General features: G+C 41.0%; 2 protein-coding genes across 2 annotated transcripts in view; both read left to right on the forward strand.

Moving 5' to 3' along the window:
• CCAR1 (cell division cycle and apoptosis regulator 1) overlaps positions 1-1,692 on the forward strand; it is a 39,335-nt gene extending 37,643 nt beyond the window's left edge. Inside the window, exon 25 of the mRNA XM_044420460.1 lies at positions 354-1,692. Coding sequence (XP_044276395.1) covers positions 354-413 — 60 coding nt within the window. The 3' untranslated portion in view covers positions 414-1,692. The remainder of the gene's footprint in view (positions 1-353) is intronic.
• A 433-nt stretch (positions 1,693-2,125) lies between these two features.
• STOX1 (storkhead box 1) overlaps positions 2,126-21,076 on the forward strand; it is a 48,879-nt gene continuing 29,928 nt past the window's right edge. The window contains exon 1 of the mRNA XM_044420461.1: positions 2,126-2,300. Within this exon, the coding sequence (XP_044276396.1) occupies positions 2,126-2,300 (175 nt within the window). The remainder of the gene's footprint in view (positions 2,301-21,076) is intronic.

Here is a 21,076-nt window from a genome sequence, read left to right on the forward strand (position 1 = left end):
GGTAAAAGTGTATAAGCCTACAACTTGTGGTCTTGCATCATATATAGGTTACTATTTGCTGTCTGCTGGTGTTTGTTATGCTATTTTAATTTGGTTCTTCTTGGAGTTCAGGTTCTCCTTAGGTACTCTGGCATTCATTTGGCCAAATTAAGTAGTGGCCAAATAAGCAGATAATTTCATAGTTTGGCACTAATAATTGTAAAAGACAAAATCCATATTCAGTTGATCATGACATTGGTTGAGATTATACTTCCTGTTATCGCATAGGATTAATGTATCAACTATGAATTTATACCTGTCTTAAGTTTCAAATTAATGTAGCCCCTCACTGATATATGTACTGTTTTTCACAGGATATTGCGAAGAATGAAGATAAAGATCAAAAATCCAAAGAAAATGGAGCAAATGTATGATGAACTTGCTGCTGAAAAGAATGGTGTTACATAATGTAATATAAATCATGAAACTGGAGTGTATGAAAGTGATGCATGTTTGATTTTAGTAGTATAAATACTTTAGTAAAAGCAAGGATGTATAAAGTTTTATAAATGTGTGAGCCTGCTTCAAATGATTGCTTGTAATTCATAGCCCTCAGTTTATTAGACACTCCTTGAGTGAAAATAATTTTGCATTGCAAAATGTTTTAGGGTAAAAACTTCATTATAGTTTGAGCGCTAATAAAGTTCATCAACTTAATGGGAAGTAGCAAGTATTTAATTACCAAATTTTTTCCTTTAAAGTCTAGTGGAAACAGTCTTTCATTATTTATAGCAACTCCATTCTTAGGTTTTATTTCAGTCTAATTAGTCTTTTAAAATTCAGATACAAATCATAGCATGCTGCTTAATTTTGCAAGTAAAGATTTTTAAAGAAAACCTTGAATTTCTTGTCACAATTTTTTTCCCTTGAAATCATGATTTTAACTCTTGGAAGTTCTTACTGCTGTTTTGATGCACAGTAATTGAACTTAACAAAAGTAGTAAAAAGGGAAGTTGATAACTTAGAATTTATATGAAAATACAGATTGGTTTTTACAAATTATGCCTATTTTGTATTCCTTGGAATGTCCAGTCTCTCCTTTCATTAATATATTAGCTACTTAAAACAAAAAGCAGTGTATGAAAATGTGGTATTGACTATTTCATACCTGGCCAGTAGACATCGGGATGATGCTTTGTCTGCAGAAACTGCAGCTAGTTTTATATTGGCTTTCATGAAATTGGCTATTTACTTTCCCAGTGTTAATTTCTTAAGATTTAAACAGCCCTCAGATGGATAAGGTATTATGTGCATTTTACACATAAAAATAAGCTTTATAAAAGACATAAATTTAAAGCTTTATGAAAGACATAAGTTTAAAAAGTGACATAGCATTTTTATTGTAATGGAATAATGTGTTATATAAGATTATATTTTGTCACAGGTGTTCTATTTAGTAGAGGAGGAGTAATTTAACATGAACTTGGAATCAGAGGTGTGAAATAAGGACTTTTGTTCTGGTTGTAATGGTATGGCTAACAGTGTTGGCAGCTATGCAGGCTTGTTGGCAGAAACAGTAAAATGTCTGAAATTGTTCTGTCTTTTAGGGGCAAAAAACCAATTTTCTATTTTTTCAGTTTTGGCTCCCTGAAGTCAAACATCTCTAACATTCTTGGTTGTGAATGCATATTGAATAAACACTTCCCATTCCCAGTCACATTGAAAATTGTACATTATTACCTACTTAATAAAGCAATCCTAAGGAATGCTGCAGCACAACCCAAAGATTTAAAAAGTCATCACAGATCAAATATAAGCAGTGGAACATTTCCATTTCACATTACACAGATTTGCACAAACACGTATGCTGAAAGAATGCGTTAGGAGACTCTGCAAGCTACCATGGTGTGACCCCAAGTTGCCCTTGTCCAGAGAAGAGATGCTTCCCCATCATCTGTGTATTTGACTGTAGAGGAATGGGTTCTTTGTATACTGGTATTTCTGCAGAGTTCCTCCTCGTAGGGTGGGACTTGGCCTTCATCCTAGTTTCTCCGAACATGGAAATGCTTTGCACACACATCAGTATTTGTGACGATTCTTCTCCCGTGCTTTGCAAATATACAGGTGGTGGTGAAGCTTTTCAGTCATGGATGACAACGGGAATTACGGTTGTAGTGTGTCACAGCACAGGTGGAGCAGTGCTAGCCAGTGTGGCCCTACTTTCTTACACCTTCAACACACAGAGGGGTGCTTCTGTGACTCTCACTTGTGTCACCTCAAACCATTATTTTCATTGACTCAGCTGGAAGTTGTCAAGGACTGTAAGTAATCGAGTGATGTACATGTAAACTGCTTCTGAGCTTACACTGTGTCACTGCTCTCTCCATCATCACTGTATTAAGCTTTCAGATACACACTGATAGTCTGTTCTTTCACTCTGTCTATTCTAGGGACAAATCTTAACTATGTATTCTTGGGCTCTTACGTGCTCCTCTCCTATTCCCTTTTCTCTTTCTGTCCCCTAACCCAGCATTTTGAATAAAAATAACACACCAGTGAAATTAGACTGCAATTGGGATATGATATTAAGTATGTGCTTGGAATAAGTATGGACTTTCTAGAGAAAATGTTTATTTAAAGAAAAATGGTAGCATTGGAGAAGAAGTAGAATGACTGAGATTGCAGTATGACAGGCAGAGTTGAGACAAAGAGGAGCAGCCTGTGCATTTTATTAGAAGTAGAAACTTCCGCTAACAAACAGAAAAGATGGGTATGAAGGATCAGATTGAGGTTGGTCCTTCCAGGTTGCATCTAGTAGTTGGACACCCAGTACTATCTTGAAACTAGACACTTTTCTGTGCAATGGAAGGATCCACGCCGAATTACCCAGTGTTACATCAGCACTGTCCAGAGCTATTGATACTCTAGGGACCATTGATGCTTGACCCACTTTGACTTCCTATCTGTAAACCCTGAGTAGTGAGTACATTATTTCTCAAAAAGAAAATATTAGTGGCATAAATTTAACAAAATTGCTGAACAGAACTTAGTAGTGATTGAATGGCACTGATTTTGACTTGTAGTATTTAGTAGCCCCATTTAAGTATTTTGAAATCATTAAGAATTGTAGTTGACTCTACATGAAGCAAAACTAACAAGATGGCAAGAAGAGCTTGGGGCCCTATAATACACAAAGCATTGGTTGGTGACTTGCTCAAATACAAGTTTGTAACTTATGGCCATTTGTTACTTTTTGGTTTAAATGAGACCTGTTGAAAATTTAAGCATAACCCATGAAAAGAGGATTGAAAAGAGGCTCCCCTCCTTATTCATCCCTTTAGCTGCACGTAATGAATGTTACTCATTGGCCTAATTTCTGAATCTTCAAGGCAGTGTGGGTGGCATTTGTGGCTGACCTAAATAAAGGTCTGGTACATCTGCAGCAAACAAAAATAGGAAGAAAGAGAATTGTGAATGCAGCAAGATATTCCCTACTCTGCTTTAGCTAGCCTATACTTACTCTCATTCACTCTTTTATCTTCCAGTTGATACCTTAAGTGTGTGGTATTTTTTCTGAACTTAACAAAAACACCACCATATGGCTTGTGCTTTTGAGATGAAAGCTGTTTCCTACACTCAGTCACCCTACTTGGGACTGGAAGGAAATACATATTATCTCAAGTATTCTGATGAAGCAATGTGTTTTAACAGCCAGCATGGTATAGCAGTTAAGAGCACAAGACTGGGGCTCAGGTGATCTGGATTCTAGTCCCTGCTTGGCCATGGAGACAACTGCATGACTTTGGGACAGTCACAGACTCTCAGCCCAACCTACCTCACAGGGTTGTTGTTGTGGGAAGGAGAGTAGCAGGAGGAGAATTATGTAAGCTGCCTTGAGTTTGTTATAAGAAAAAAGTAGTACATAAGTATAATAAATAATGGGTATGTATTGTCCTTTACCAGCTGTGCAAATACCATTGCAAAGCTTAGAGAAGAGAACTCAGAAGGAGCATTAAAGATCAAATTGGAATTTACAGTTAGCCTCATACCAAGTCAGAAATTCACATAATCTCTTCTGTGGTATACTTACAATTTAACTAAGAGACTTCTGAAGAATTGCATCTGATTTTCATTTGTTTTTAATTTTTATTATTATAGCACATACTTAAGTACAGATGGAAATTTAAAAATATATCAGAAAAATATAATCGAGCCAATAACATTTAAATTAATACAATAAAGTTAAATGTGAGAGTAGAGGGGGTTGCCCAGACTCCTGCAGTCTCGGTAGCCAGCAAATAATTAAGCCCCCTCCCATTTACATCTACTTGAGCCCAAGCCAAAAATGGAGCACAAAGGCAAACCAGCCCCCTCCACGTCACGTTCCCAAGCCTGAAAAGTTGCATCGAAACAACTAGCACAGCAGAAGGTGCTGAATTTAGTACTGATGTTTACCTGGAAGAAAATGCGCACACACTCTAAAGGTAGGAATTAAATTTATTTACAATTTACCATATTTTGCAAGTTCTCCAGCACCGATCACTGATCATTCTTTTTACTTCTTATCAGGGGTTAGGGTTTGGGGGCAGATACCAGCAATACAATTTTAAACTTTCTTCAGATCATCTAAATTCACATAGCACCATTCCTTCAAACTCCACTGTCACTGGTTGTACACTCCATTGTGACTAAAGTCTTCCTGTTAGGTCTTGTTTCCATTTTAGTGTGTGTTAATTTGTGCTTGCTGAATAACATACACGAGGGCATAGCAGATAACCATGATAAACAAAAATTCCATAAACAAAAAGTGCTGTATGCTTCAAGGCTAAGGTGGGTGCTGCCCCTACTCACATTGTGCTCAGGGAATGAAATTCTTTGGTTCATGCAGTGGATAGCATGCTTGGATCTCCGAGATTGGTAAGACAGTCCAGACTCACCCTTTTGCTCAACTGTGTATTTCAGGACCAGGCACTTGAGAGTTCAGGTTCTTAGTCCATCTTTCAAGTAGTATGCTTGAAAGAGTGCTACTTCCATTTTTTCCCAGTTTCAGGGGAATTGATGTCACAATTCCACATTAGCATGTGGACATCTCCAAAAGGGATGGTAAGTGATCTGGCCTTTACTCTTTGCATAACTGTGGCTCTCTTGAAACTTCAAGAGTCTAGCATTAACCAGAAGAGCTTGGCTTTCACCGTGCAAGTCACAGTAAGCACCTGTGTCTCTGGCAGCAGAGCTCCATTATATTTGTGAAGAATGGGAGGTTTAACACAAGTTCATTTGCAGGTTGCACAAGCGTCCCTACTGCAATCACTTCTACTACCTTCCATTAATTTTAAAAATGCTTGTTTTATTTGCTTTTCAAAATTAAAAACAGTAACACTATAAGCCCCATTAAACAAGAAAGAAGACATACACAGCAGCTTAATCTGTGTTTTGTTTCCAATTTAAAACTAGGTCCCATGTAATTATTGCAAAATATCTTAAGCACACCATTAAAAACTCTTACCTCTGTTAAGAATCATACATTATTTTATCATTACAAATAGTGCATGTTTTAATGTAAGCCACTTCAAGAGTCTTTAAATAATTGCATGTTTCAAATAAAGTACTTCCACAGAAAAAATTAAGTTCAAGATTTCAGAAGAAAATACCCCTCACTGTGTATCCTTTAAAAGAGCAGTTCCCAAATTGCTCCACAGAACCCAAGGATTCCACAAAAGCCTTGTAGGGGTTCTGCAAAAAATCTCAGAAATCAGATTTAAAATGGATTTTAAAATAAAACTACACAAAGCCAACTATTTGATTGTCAGTTGGCATCCATGCAGCAAACAAGGAAATGCATCACGTTATTTGGTTCCTAGAACTTTGTTGGGTAGTGTTGGGTATAATCAAAATAATTCATTTGGGATTTTACAATATTGCTTTATTCATTTGTTACAATGCTTTCTCTTTTCAAATCTACTATGTTATGCAAAGCACACAGGCATAGGAGCAGATGAAAGAAGGAAGACTGCTGTGAGTTCACAATGTTTAATAAAAATCGGGTAGAGTTAGGGTTCCACAGGAAAACAAAATGTCTTTAGAAAGGTTTCATGACTGAAAAAGTTTGGAAATGCTGCTCTAAAATTCCTTTATCATGAGTCTTTTGCTATCAGGCCTCAATAAGCAAAATCTAAGGGAGTTTTCACTAAATGTTTTTTCTCCTCCACTCTTTCTTAAGAGCTTAAATGCTTTGATACATTAAGCCTTAACATACAGGAAAAACTACTCTCCAAGAACACAAGTAGAATACCTATTGATTTGCAAAGTTCTGCTACTTTATCTTGATAATGGTGTTTGAAGTGCTGCTTCCTTTGTAGTGAGAAGACAAAGGTCCTTTTGTTTAGCAGGCTTTACTGAACATTTAAAAATTTCTCAGTGATCTTAGGTTTCTGCCCTGACAAGGAAACACTTGGTGGACCTAATCCAGAGATCTCATAATGACACATGAATGAAATGTTCTCTAATGAGCAATGTTTACTCATTTGCTTCAAATAACACAGTGGTCTAGGCATTTAAAACATTATACACATTAATCACTGACACAATGGCTTCTGTATGGCTTCCATGCAATTCATGGGTTTAAAATGGCAGAGAAAATCAAGGAACCCCATTTAAAAAATGGAAAGGGAGAGAGATCAAGCCAGAGGGGGGATTTTTACCTCCTATTCCAAGTGCCTGCTTTTCTAACCTGAGCCACGGATGGAGGTAACCTTCCTCATGCCTGCCGCTTGTTGAACTGGGAACCAAGAGCCTAAATCAGATGTGCATCTACACTGAATTGCTTTTAATCAGTATTCCAGTAGTAGTCATGATGTAGGCAGAGATGTGGACTGCACGCAACCACAAACGATTCAGTGTGGGTGGCCCACAACTGTATCTGTATCCCCACTTGCACCACATTCAGTTTGCCTTATGCTCAGTTGACACTTCAGGCACTAATGTTGGTGGGGTGTCATATACAGGAACATTAACAGGTCTGTCCATGGTGCTGAACCATACTATCCTTTGTTGCCTATGATTCTTTAAAATTTTGGAGGACATTCCTTCTCAGAGTCTTATGGATACCTGGAGGGAGTGAAAGTGGACTCAGAGTATACACTGTTATCCAAGGATAATTCTTAATAAAGCAAGTGAAGAATTGTTGCTCCTTTTTCTGCATGGTAGTTTCGCATGCTACAGTCCCAACATGGGTTAGGTAACCCGTAGTTGGCTGTTGTATCCTGCAAACTGGCTCATATGGATAGGATTGTCCTACAGACTCACCAGCAGAGCTTGAGATTTGAAGTCCAAGCGTGATTGTCAGCCTAACAAATGGGGCCCAGGAAGATGTTGGAGCAGTGCTGCAAATTTAGTAATGAACGTTGCATGATAATGCATACACCTGCTCTAGTAATGCATGTTAGTGCATCTGAACTATTTTTTCTGGAATCATAATTTCTTAACATTTTGAAAACAGTTACCTGGTAGTAAATCTTACTGACTTCCAAGTGCACTTGCTTAAAACGAAGTAGGTCTGGGATGTAATGGCCAGTTCCTATCACATACATACGGTTTTATTTGTATTTTCAAAAACAAATTCATTTGCCACTTGTATAATGACATTTTGGGATGACAGATTGTATGTCTACACTCTTAAATGTGCAGTGGACTGTGGCTGTGGGTTCCTAGAACATCAGCTCTCCCCGGTGCATTTCAATTGGCATGTGCTTGGAAATGTGTACCTTCCTTTTCTGATTTGGATGTTCATCACTGCTTGGTGCATAAAGCAATTGTGATTCCCATGTAAAGTTATGAATTGCTGCTTCATTGACACTTGACACCAGGTGGGTCAAGAGCAACTTAATGGTCTGAGGATTATATTCTGCTTAAACAGGCTCTTTTTGAATAATCAGTCAAGAACATACCAATAGTTGGCTTGTCGCTGAGTCAACAGCTCTTTAAAAAAAACCTTCTATTGTTTCTTTGTGTGCAGTTACACACAAAATGTGATTACTAAGAACAAGAGCAAAAATAACACAAAACTGTCAGTAGAAAGCAAGAGAATACATACAATATTGTACCTTCATTAATAGTTTCATATGAACATTTACTATTACTCATAAGCTAATACATGGATTTTGCTTCCTTTTTGCTTAGTCTACTAGACTAGAAAGATACTTGAGAATTTGGGGGTTGTAATCTAGATGAACGTGTCTCAACGTATATTACAATGGTAGGTCTCTGCAATTTTCATTTTTAGTTGCTCCTTTGATCATTCTATTACAAGATGTTAGTATTTCAGCTTATGGCATTTTCCAGACCCTTCCAGTCAAATCATCAATAGTGTATCTCAAAAATCTTTCCCAGTTCTGTCCTAAACATGTTTGAGTGTTAGTCTGCTATAATCATACCTACAGATTTTCATTACATCTTTCCTCTTAGCATGAAAAACCCATTTTTCCTTTTTATCGCGACTGAGTTCATCCACAGTGATGAAAAACACAGAAGGCCTTGAGTTGCCTGGGCAGGTTTATTTGGAAATGAATCCCACTGTTGAATGGTATTTACTCCCTAGTAACTGAGGTTAGGATTACAAATATAACAGCACAAATCCTGTACAGGTTTACTTGGGGACTTTGGTGGGAATTATTCTCATCCAAGGTTTGCAGTCTTAATTAACTCACAGCATATGCAATTAAGACTCTTAGGAGAACGGGTTTAAATTTTAAATTTAGCAAGCAAGTAGGCAGTTGTATCCATCAGTTCCTAGCACCATCACAATCATCACCACTTTCTGTTCCACTTCTGTGGGGTGCTTGTCAGTGGGCCCCTACTGGACTGTGGGTCTTCAGCTGGTGTCAAACTTGCCTACCCTTCATATGGATGTTGCCAAGCAATATCAACATCTCTATTATTTTCCTGCTTGCTTTTGGTATCAAGTAAAACTGGAATGGTTGTGTGATACACATCATTACTCATTTTAGTGCATTAAGTATATCCTTTGACTAAATAGCATTGTTCAAGCCACTGGGGCTTTTTTTGGGGGGGGGGAATAAAAAGATCATTTTAAAATCCCATATATTATGGGAACCCATAAATTGCCAGTAGTTTTCTAAAAGGTGATTAGTTTAATAGGAGTTAAAATATAATACTAAAAATGGGATTTGCCCAGCATGCACATCCTTGCAAACTTTAGCTGGATATAAATAAGCCCCCAAAACACTTAAATAATATTGCCATTATTATACAATAACTGAGCATTTCTTTCTAGGGGTCTGCACCATGAAACTTCAAACATGCTTTTAAAATTTGCATCCTAGCAGGAAGGTTTTCACATCACTAAAAGAATTAAAATGAAGTTCAGTTCAGATGGCTTTACTGTGCAAAGTAATAAAATCTAGATTATGATTTTAAAACACTGATTCACAATGTCAAACTTCATGCAGAAAGAAAGGAAAAATATTTAAGCATGCATGTAACAATGGTCTTGACATGCAGAGAAGGGTAGCTGAACCTTGTTATTCACTGGATTTAGCCAATTGCTGTGAGGTTCATGTGTGAAGTACCAAGTTTGTAGCAAGTCTATTTAGACTCATCTAAATTTCAGATGATTATTTATATTCATGACTGTTTGCATTCACAAGTATCCTTATTTTAAAGCAGCTGCAAATGGATGGCCATAATGCTCGGTAAGGCTTCTGTAGACCTGAGAGATGCAGAAGCGGCGTAAGACTTCATGTGAGGCTCATTGGACAAGTAATGAGGCTGCATAATTGTGCCAACTGCTAAGCAGCCGATGACAACAAAGCCTTTCTTTGCTGTCTCTAAGGCATCAAGTAGCTAACCAGCAGGGTCATCCGTAGTTTTCGGTCTAAAGTTGCATAGCATTACACCTTAAGAGGATGCTCGAGCATTAATAAGTTTATTTCATTATAAATTGTTTTTTTTAAGTGCGACAGGATGAGTCTCCCTACAGATCCACAAGATCATTAATCTATTGCTGTCCAGGGCGCCGCACTGCATTACTTGATCGACATGGTAAAACAGGCTTCAAGAAGAACAATGGGGCTCAAGTTCGCCGCGCCTAGTTTTAAGTCCTGACTTTACCCTAACATGATTCAGTCTCTACTCGCTGCAGCTCAGAGCCCGAAAACAAAGCCGTTCACGGCGGTCTCGGGTGTCCAAGACGGCTTCCTCCCAGAAAAGCGTGCACGGGGATGGTCGCGCGGTGAACTTCGAGCAGGTGAAGCACTGCGCGGCCGCGCGCTTTTGCGGGGCGGGGCCGAGAATGCCCTGAAATCTGCCTCCGGAGTCAGGTAGGCGGCGGTGCGGGCCGCAGAAGCGATAGCAGCAGGTGGCTTTCTGGATGGCCCTGCCCCTCGTGTGGCGCCGCGCCAGCGCTTTCCCCGCCTCCTGCTCGGATCAGCTCGGTTCCCTTGGTAGTGACGGCAGCAGCAGAGCAGCGCAGAGCGAGCGGGACGAGCGGGCTAAGCGCGGGTTGCCGCCCGTGCGTGCAGCGCTGAGAATGCCGCCAATGCCGCCGCCGCCGCCTCGGCGCGCCGTGCAAGTGGCCCCGAGCTGCCTGGCCCTGGTCTTGCGCCGCCTGCAGCAGCGGCAACAGGAGGAGGAGGAGGAGGAGGAGGAGGAAGACGCAGCCCCGGCCGAGCCGAGCCGCTGCTCCCCCGACCACGGCGAGGCGAGCGGCGCGGCCGTCTTCCAGGCGTTCCGGCGCGCCAACGCAGCCTGCTACTGGAACGCCGGGCTGGCGCGCGCCGTGGCGCGGGTCTGGCTGCACGGCTGGCTGCGGGGCGGCGTGCTCCTGCTGCAAGGCCCGGCCGCCCCGCTGCAGCTCCTCCGCGACGCCTGGCTCCGCAGGGCGCTGCGCCCGCCCAAGGGCTTCCTCATCAGGGCTGTGGGTGAGTGAGCGCGCGCGCGCGCGCGCGAGGGAAGCGGCGGGCAGCCTGCGCTTGTCCGATTGTTTCTGCCAGGAGGAGCGAGACCACTTTTCAAGACTCAGCCGAGGCGCTGGAAAGCCTGTACACTCTGGATTTCGCCGAGCTCCGCCTCCAACCTCTCCATCTCGGCTCCTCCCTTAACCCCGCGGATCCAGTCCTGGCTCTGCATCTCTCATCCTCCGGATTCACTTGCTGGGAGTGTGATCCACCTAGCGGGTTCTCCCCTGGCATTGCTTATCTTGGTTCTGGCTCCTTCGGGAATTTTGTTGTTGTTGTTGCTGTTAGTCGCGAAGTCGTGTCCGACCCATCGCGACCCCGTGGACAACATTCCTCCAGGCATCCCTGCCCTCCACCATCCCCCGGAGTCCACTCAAGCTCACGCCAACTGCTTCAGCGACTCCATCCAGCCACCTCATCCTCTGCCGGCCCCTTCTTTTGCCATCTTTTGTTCCCAGCATTAGGCTCTTCTCTAGGGAGTCCTTCCTTCTCATTAGGTGGCCAAAGTATAGTGACAGATTTTATTTTCCTGAGCTCCAAGATCACTGCAGACGGGGACTGCAGCCAAGAAATTGCAAGACGCTTGCTCCTGGGGAGGAAAGCTATGGCAAATCTAGATAGCATACTAAAAAGCAGAGGCATCACCCTTCCAACAAAAGTGTGTATAGGCAAGGCTATGGTTTTCCCAGTTGCAATGTATGGCTGTGAAAACTGGGCCGTAAGGCAGGCTGAGCGCCAAAGGATTGAGGCCTTTGAATTGTGGTGGTGGCGGAGACTCCTGCGAGTCCCTTGGACCGCAGGACGATCAAACCGGTCAGTCCTAGGGGAGATCCACCCTGACTGCTCTTTAGAAGGCCTTCGGGAATTAAGAGGGAGGATATTGGCATTCTTAAGGGTGACCTTTGTGTGTGATTGCATGCTGTAGTTATCGAAGTGCTTTTAGGCACATGCAACTTTTCCTCATTGCACCGAGAACCAACAGTCAGTTTTGGTCACCTCTGAGAGTGGAGCTTGGGGAACGGGGATGGAGCTCCAGTCTGTTTGAGCTCTGGCACCACCTCGTTAGAATGTAAGAATGCAGTCCTGCATGCATGCTCATCTGGAAGTAAGCCCCATTTAAGTCAGGAGGACCGACACCCTACCCCTCAAGGTAAGAGTTGCTACAGTCTCCCAGGTCAGACGGGGGCTTCTGACAATGGGGTGCAGAAATGACTTATTTCAAGGCAGCCTTGTGAGGAAGTATGAGCCTCCTCTTGGACCTACCTGCTCGGTTGGGTGGTACTATTGGGTAGCATACTTGTGCAGATTTAAAAAATGGATTGTTTGCCTTAGATGCTACCAGATACGTGTCCTGAATACACAAAGCTCTAAAGTAGCAGTGGGCAACTGCAAGTATTCCGGGTCTTTCTTGCCCATGGACCCTTTGCGCAAGGTATTCCCTGGGTGCTATGAGATCCATGGAATGCCTTGAAAAGTAACATCCGCTTGCTGTTCAAATCCAGTAACAAACTGCTCCAAGGAACACACTTCCTTGTAGAAGCATCAAATTTAGCATGTTCGCAAGCTAAAAGTAACCCGTCTTGTGTTTGAAATCTGATTTTGTCATGCTGGAACAGTTCTATTTAGCACACAAGCTAAACGTAGTCCTTTAAAAATATATACAGAGTCCTTACATGTCTTCTAGAAAATTTTTCCTTCTTTTTGTGCTACCATCAAATGTGATGGTACAATGGGGAGTGTGTGGCCTCCAGGCTGCATGTTACATTAACGCTTTGATCAGCCACAAATTTTAGTAGTTACTTTGAGATGAAGGCCCCTACAAAGTCACTTGATGCAACTGTATACCTGTATTTGGCCTCTGGATTGAAAAGGGTGGAGGAGGAACAGGAGGTATTGGTCAGTGGGCAGCTGATTGCAAACTCCTACATTTGAACAATTACCTATACGATATCACTTAATTGTAACACATTTGTAGTATTTATAATATAATTAGAAGAGAATTATAAATCATTTGACTTGTTAGAAAAGTTAAAGAAATTAGTGATTAATAGTAGGTGCTATTAAAAGAGCACTGAAAGCTCTCCTGCATGTGTAATGCATTGTTATGTGCAAAGAGTGTGTTTAAATGGTACTTAAACATTCCTGAATACAGCATTGAGGAATGATAGTGGCTAGAACTTCTAGACCTATTACAGCTCCCCTTTAGAAACTAATTTAAAAGTGGAATCCTATGCATGTTCAGAATAATATACTACAACTCCTAGCATCCTTCTAGGCAGACATGTTAGGAATTACAGGACTTTTTTTCTGTTTAAACATGCTTTGGATTACCCTAAATTGCTCTAAGTGGTGCCTCTCCCCACGTGATGTGTTAAGGGAGAGGACCACCTCTCCATGCTATTTCAGATGCTGTTTACATTTTCTTTGTTTGCAATTCTGTAAAGAGAATTCTCAAATGAGGTGCTGTCGATTAGCCAGATGGTCTGCTTTAAATCAGCCTCCGAGTGGGTGCTGGCCTTCAGCTTAATTAATCTGGAGAAAAAGGGTGTGATTTTTTTGAACTTAGAAGAGGTTGCTTCTTCTGTTTCTTTCCAAAAATTTCAAGCTCTTCTGGCCCCATTGCAGCCCTTGAATATCATAATCCATGTTAAAAATGGGATAAGTGATCTGTTACCTCTTACTGGGCCAGCTTAAAAAAAGTGAAAGCATCTGGGATATGTTTTCCCTGTTATGGTTAGGCAATTGAGGCAAAAATGCTGGTTTCCTGTCAGTTGGTGGTGTCATTTTGACGGTAATCTCCTCATTGATCTAAGGTTCCCTTAGCTTTTCAGGCACAACTTTTGTTTGGGTGGGGTGCAGGGTGGGGAAGAGGGTAAACAAGATTTTGTTGCACATTGTAAGGTGCTTCAAAGATTGATCTTTTTTTTTTCTTTCTTGGTGGGGCTGGTGGAAGCATACTGTGTTTTAATAGGAAAATTGGACAGCCCTTTTTTTTTTTAGAAGAAAATAATCTCCTCTGCTTGGGAAGCCAAATGCAAGATAAACAACTGAATAAAAAAAAGGAAAAAAAAATCTTCAGGTGAGGTACGAGCTGCTTCTTTAACCACTAGGATGTTAGCAATCTGTGCATGGCCTCAGTAAACTAGAGTTCCTGTATAGTTTCCCCACCTTAAACCCAGGCACTTAAATATTTATTTTTGTGTGTGGTTTCACTTTGATGAATATTAATCTCCGTAAGCATTGCAGAATAGAGACTTTCTATGTATTTTGTGGCACCTGCTTGTATAATAAAACCAGTAAAGTAGAGAAAACATTACTCTCCCATATATATAGCAATTTTCTGTAGTGTAATTGCCTCTACTATGGTACTTTTGGTTCCATATATGTGAAAGCAGCACATCAAGGAAATGGTTACAAATGGTGGATCCTACGTTTTCATTTAAAAGTTACTCTCCTTGATCCTGCAATTGGATCCATCTGGAAGACTCTTGTGCCCATACGGAGTGCTGCTGAAGTTAACCACCAAGCAATGCAATTTATTGGGTGTTGGTGGGTCAGGAATTTCTTGCAAGGGGAAATTCAAGTGGTCTCATATTCATATTCAAGTGCTGGGAATCTATTAAGAATATTGCAGTTTGTTTCTTTGTAGAAATGTTCCTGATCAAAGTAACTGAATGTTCTCCTTGCCAGATTATTCAACTCTGCTTTCCTGAGTTTATTAATTCAGAATGACTGAAGTTCTCATCCTACGCATGTTTAACAGAAAAAAGTTCCCAGCATCCCATAGCCAGCTTGGCTAGCTGGGATGTTGGAGCTTGTAAGTCTTTTTTCTGTCTTAGCAGGCAAGAAGTTCTGTGCTGCAAGTTTCCTTATGGTTTCACACATGAAAAAACTGGGGTATTGGTGTTTACATGGTATCTAAGTCCAGATGAATAGGACGAAGTGGGAGTCCCAGCAAGAAGAAAACACACCCATGTCCATATGCACAAAACTTTAAAGAGTCTTCTTTTTGTCAAAGGTTATTTATTTCTTAAACACTTTCGAAGGAGTTTTAAATTTCTTGACTTCTAACTCATTAGAAGTGAGAGTTCTCTAATTATCTATGGTTTGTTCTACTTTCTTGGTTCAACTTCAGATTATTATTTTGACAATAAGGATTAAAAGCATGTAATCCAAAACTAATATCTGTGGTGGACTCCTAAGATGGTAAGGAGAAGAATGCTTAGGAGAATTGCCATAAGCTTCACATATGTTATGACAATATTTTGCATAGACCTTATACAATTAATAAGGCCAAACTATATCAAGTTAAAATACATCAACTTTAGTCTAACACATCACCAGGTTGAGGAAGGCTAGCATACAGACTAGGAATTAATTGAAAATAGAGCAGGAAATAGTAGGCATGGGAATACCCATCTAAGAACTAGTTCACCCTGAGTTAAGATCAAGGTGGCAAAGTTGTTGCCCACCTTTGTTGCTGAACTTTCTGATAGCTTGAGGCACCGAATACTGCTTCTTTGCTGTATGTCTAGAAGGGCTCCAGTAACCCAGAGATTTCTTCCTTAAGGGCTCTATCAAAGATCCTTCAGTAACCAGCAAGCCAGCCCTTCACCTTCGCCATGCATAGCAGGTCTACCAGAATTGAGGTAATTAAGTAGAACTTTGAAATTGAAAGATTTCAGCAAATATAGCCTACACTTTTCCAAAAATTCTTCTATGTAGCATATTGGAATGAATGCTAGGGATTCTTGATGAGCATTTTATTTATTTATATTATTGGGCATTTGTTTCCAGGTAGACATTTGTAAGTTCTGCAACTTGGTCTAAGGCGGTCAGGTCCCTGCTTGACCAGATTTCTCCTGCACCTCTTCCCTGCCTGCTTATCCCTGCAACCTTATTCTTCATGTTAGAGTTGGGAACTCTGCTTGCTAGCAGGCGATATAAGTAGTGTGCGTATACATTGTGGATATGTGAAAATCCTAGTCTTGCATATATAACATGGCCTAGATTCCACCACTCCAGTTACAAGAATCTCAGGTGGCAATGCTCAAACAGACCACTATAAGTCCAAGAAAGGCAGCATTGAGCCATGTGGCAGAATGGGATTTATACTGTCACTGTGCCATTTATACAAGATACAGATTGAGATCCTTGATCTCAGAAAGGATGATTCCATTCTCTTCTTCCCCCTGAAAATAACCAAACCCAAATTCCAACTTACTTTCTTTGCTGCCACATTAGTAGATGACCAGTGGTGTATGGTGGTTGCCCTCCTAAAAGACTAACCTTCCTATCTGAGCCTATATACATGGCCAGTTGGGGCATGCAGGTCAAGCCACAGTTGCCCCTTAGCTGCATTCCTTGTCTCCACCAGTAAACCTTGGGCAGAGATTATGTTTTTGATAGTTTTGCTATTTTAGCTTCAACCAGAGGCAGTTGAGAAGAGTTGCATTATTAATACATGTCTGTCTGATACTGAGCTTATTGATGCAGCTGTAATCCAGCTCTGAGAAGCTGGTTTTAATTAAGAAGATAAACAAGGGAACAAATTACTGATTTCTCAACAAAAATAACACAAGCACATAGAACCATTTCAATATAGGTCACATAATAAGGTGGCTGTCTGTGGCATGGGACTGGGGGAAGGTCCAGTTGCCACTTTGCTGCTGCTTTCAGAAGAACTGCTTTCCCCTACCCAGGAAAGAGGGCAAGTGGCTAATTGCACCAGGAGATAAATCAGTAACAGATTGAACCCACTGAAGGGTTTGTTTATGGCTAACTGATTACAGAATGTAGGAAGAGTCTTGTTGGATCAGAGCGAATTCCCGCCTTAGCTCAGCATTCCTAGTCCAGTGACTATGAAAACCCCACAGTAGCCTTGCACCCTTCTGCTTATGATTCCGAGGGATTGGTACTGAAGGCAATGTAGAGCAGTGGTTTTCAACCACTGGTCTGGGGACTGGTGCCAGTCTGTGGGAGATTTCCCGCTGGTCCGTGGGGAGGCTGCCTCCTGCTTGCTGCAGACTGGCACAGGAAATGGTTGTCCTCCACCACCTCTTCCTTGGTTGGCATCGCGATTGCAGGGGGTGCACTGGTGCCGCCGGGGGGGGGGGGTGGCTCGGCGGGAGCCAGCTCTGAGCCACACCGTGCTGATTTTGGTATTTTGCTCTTTTTTTGGCATTTTTTGTTGCTCAGTTTCTGGTTGTTTTGGAGAATTTTCATTTTTTTGGTATTGTGTTTGGAAACTAATACACAGAATACTGTATTATGTGTATGATGCTTTTTGTTCCAGGCTCAGCAAGGTGGTTTTCTTGTTTCTGTCAGTCCCTAGTTATAGAGTCTTCATCACTAGCAAACCTTAATAGCTTATCTTTCATGAGTTTGCCTAGTCCCATTCAAATTGCTGGCCATCATTACATAGTGTGCCAGAAAATTACACTGAGAGAAGGTGAAAAACTGGATAGACATTTTCATGGTACTGTCCATCAGAACTTCAAGAACGGTTTCCACAAGTTAAGACCCCCCAAAAGGGAACAAAAGAGAATCTTGGATACTAAGACCTCTAGCCATTGGTGCAAGGCTGTTCTGTATGCAAAATGGTACAGAGGTTCTAGATTGCTATAGGTGGTACGTGTAAACAATAGCCTACTTTACACACAGCAACAATCCTGAGTATGGGGTGCCATTGACTATTGTGACAGTACAGTGGAAAAATAGCCATTTTAACTTTAATAAGATGGGCATTCTAGCAGTCTTCGATACAGTGGGTGAATGGGGAAGTGCAAAGGTAGGAGGAGATGGTTGTGGAATATTTTCCTATCTTGTTTTAAGTGTATCAGAGTGCTCTCTCTCTCCCTCTCTCTCTCCCCCCCCCCCACCCACCCCAGCCCTTTTAACAGGTAATCTCTTAATCTCTCTGCTAGAAAAAACTAGCAGTTGTTCACCCAGTGAGAGTTCTCTCAGGGTATTTCCAAATGATAGCTTGCCCCTCTCCCAACTCCAACATAAGGGTATAACTTTCCTGCAAAGAGTAACAGGAAATTTTTCCTTTTTCAAAAGGAAGTGTGTGAGCTCCTACACAGGGAAGGTTGAATGCCTTACTTCCAAAACCTAAAGAAAAAAGAAGTTACACAGTTCACAGAAATGCTAGGTCCTGCATGTGATAGCTTTGTTTTAGCATCTTACGGGCAATTTACTTTCTTTGCCAAACTTACTACAATGCCGCTCCTGTCTGTTTTACTAGAATTTGTGCTGGGGATTGTGTGGGTGGTTTTTGCCTCTATTTAGCTTCCTGGCACTGTTTGGATAAGCCAAGTAAAAGTGCATTTCCACACTTTAAATCTGACAACAGTTAGTATACTGTACTTTGAGAACTCTGAAAGACTCATGGCAGAGTCATATAACATGTTACACAAGACAGACTTCTTTGGCCCAGCAAGCCGTATCCTCCTCTTACATCTGTTCTTTTAATGTTTTTCCGCTCCCTGTGATGTCTTTCATTCCTCCCTCATTCCATAAAAATGTCTAGTTGCCTGTGACTTGCTTTTGTGGCTTTACCTTGTAACATGTTCCATATGCTTGCAGCTCTTTGAGTTAAATGGTTTCAATTTAAATCTGGTGGCTCCTTTCCCTCCCGATCCCCACACGAAATATCTCCTAAGGGCAAGAACAAGGCTTGTGTTATATATATGAGCTCCAGAAACACAACCATCCGCTTCTGATTTTTGTACCTCTATTTTAATCGCCAAGTCCAAATAATCCTTCCTTCCTTCCTCACTTTAGCTATAGCTTGGTATCATTTTCTAGGTGTTTTATATTAACTGTTAAACTTTGCATGACTATATTTCTGTGTAACCTCTAGAATATTTCGGTTTTATGTTTCTTTTAAATCAATGGCCTCTTTCAGTTACTGACATAGCAATTTGAAAGATATATCAGCCCCGCTGTGTCTCCTGAAATGCCTTGTACTGTGTTCCTGAAATACACCTTCTTTAGTCCTTTTGAAATCAGGGCTGATCTGTATGATCAATAAGAGCACAGTGCTCGCAGAAGAGGCTTTTGTTGTGCACTTGCCTTGCCTCATTCAGGGAATTTCAGACATTGCAACACTTCCGTGTTTACCCATTGCTCCTTCTGTCTTTTTTAACCACACAAATCTATTAAGGAAGAAAGAACAGAATAGCTGCACGATGCTTTTGATTGGTAGTACTAGGAAGCCATCGTCTGGAATGATTTGTGCCTTCCCCTGTCCAAACACAGATTATATTCTGTTCGTGTCAAACAGAAGGCTTTGCCATAACCAACAGCTATGTGTTGATACCCCAACTTAACATAATGTTTGTATCATTATTTATGCAAGTTTTTGCCGAGAACATGATGCCAGCATGTTAAAATATAAGGGAAATGTGTGGTTTGTAAGCAGCACACCTGACCTTTGTTTAAATACCACAACATTCATGGATCTTGGACTAGCCATTTGGGATATGCTCTCAGTACTGCAGAAGCTTAATGAGGGATGACAATGCAGCAGGGGGTTGTATGTTTATATGAAGGCTGAATTCTTTTTATGATCGCATGTCTTTCATCTCTATGTCATAATTTGATCCCATCTGGCAGATGAGCACAGGTTTGAAAACTCAAGGCCGATCACCCGTTAATATGGGATTTAAGAAACGCAGAGTTTATAATCCATAATCATGAGCATTCATGGTTTTAATAATGCATTCCAAATGCCTTGGTTTGAAATGCACAAAATATCTTTGTATTGGATCAAATAGTCACTAAGTCAAGATTACGGGTACTTTTGCTAACACTGCCTGCCTCACTTAATCCAGCTCTCTGTCTTACAGCGACCGCACAGATTTCCCAAATTAAGCACACCAGCAGAGCAAAATACTGATATCCAACCTTGTTTAGTTCAGTCATGTGTATTGCTTCAGAGCATGGAGGTTCTCTGTTCCTAACCTGTCTGTCATGAATAAGTAGATACTCCTGACATTATCTTAGTCTTATACACAAAAAGATCCTGTGATCATTTAATTTCAAAAGTTAATTACATGCCACGGGACAATCTTGCAATATTATTCACTAGGGAGTACAGTTGAGAGCAAAAATAGGATGGAAACTTTTGTGCTACTTATTATTTAGAGTGCTTTGAGAGTTAGACTAGCTAGTCCAAATGTTGGTTTTTGTCCCAAGAGATCGATTTAGGCTGGGTATATACTTTATACTTAAAGGTAAAAATCATTACCCAGACATTCCGACTTTGCTGTGCTGAAAAACTGTATTCTATATGCTGTATAATATGAACAGAGAGCAAATTTGCATAATTTCTCTTGCTTGCATAATGTTGATTTTGCTGGACGTGAGACTGGTAAGGGCACAGAAGCTGTTTCCCCTAGCACTGAAAAACAAGTTTTTTAAATGAGTGCAACAACTGTACACATATGTATACAGGATTTCCTCTCCTAACTACTGCCATCCCTGGGGGAAACTGCCTTCACTGGGCAGTCCCACCCACAGGGTTTCTTAAATTTGCGGACCTCTGGAACTCTTTACCATTATAACTTGAGGAGACTGCTTTTCACTGCCGCCAGTTCATTCAGAATACTTGAAACACCTCTCTTGGGTAGTATAAGAGCCTTAGGCATGAGATGGACATGAACACTTGAGTCATGATGGATTAAGTAGGTGGCAAGATTGCTTAGAGACAATTCTTCGAGTTCACCACTGTTACAGAACTGTGAGGGTGGGGTTCCCCAGGGGGTGCAAGATGACATTTCGGGGTGTGACAAAGAGGAAGGCTGCATCGTGATCTGCCCAAATTGATGAATTGCAATATTTTTTGCCAAAAAATATCAGTTTGCATTTGGATTCAGTTTTCTTTTGTCAGTTGAGACAAAATCTAGGAATTGCCTGAATCCACAGGCAAACTTGTGGATCGCGGTCAGCAAGAAAGTGCCACATTTTGACAAAATAATGAATGAGAAGTTGGAACAAAGAAGTCATTGAATGTTACGTTCATAATTGGGATTGATTTTACTGTTTACTATTTTTTTTCTAATTGCTCAATTTATATTTGAATTTTATTTGTTGTTTAGTCGCAAAGTTGTGCCCGACCC

This window comes from Varanus komodoensis, unplaced genomic scaffold (genome assembly GCF_004798865.1).
Source record: "Varanus komodoensis strain SLA01 unplaced genomic scaffold, ASM479886v1 scaffold11, whole genome shotgun sequence".
NCBI lineage: Eukaryota > Metazoa > Chordata > Lepidosauria > Squamata > Varanidae > Varanus > Varanus komodoensis.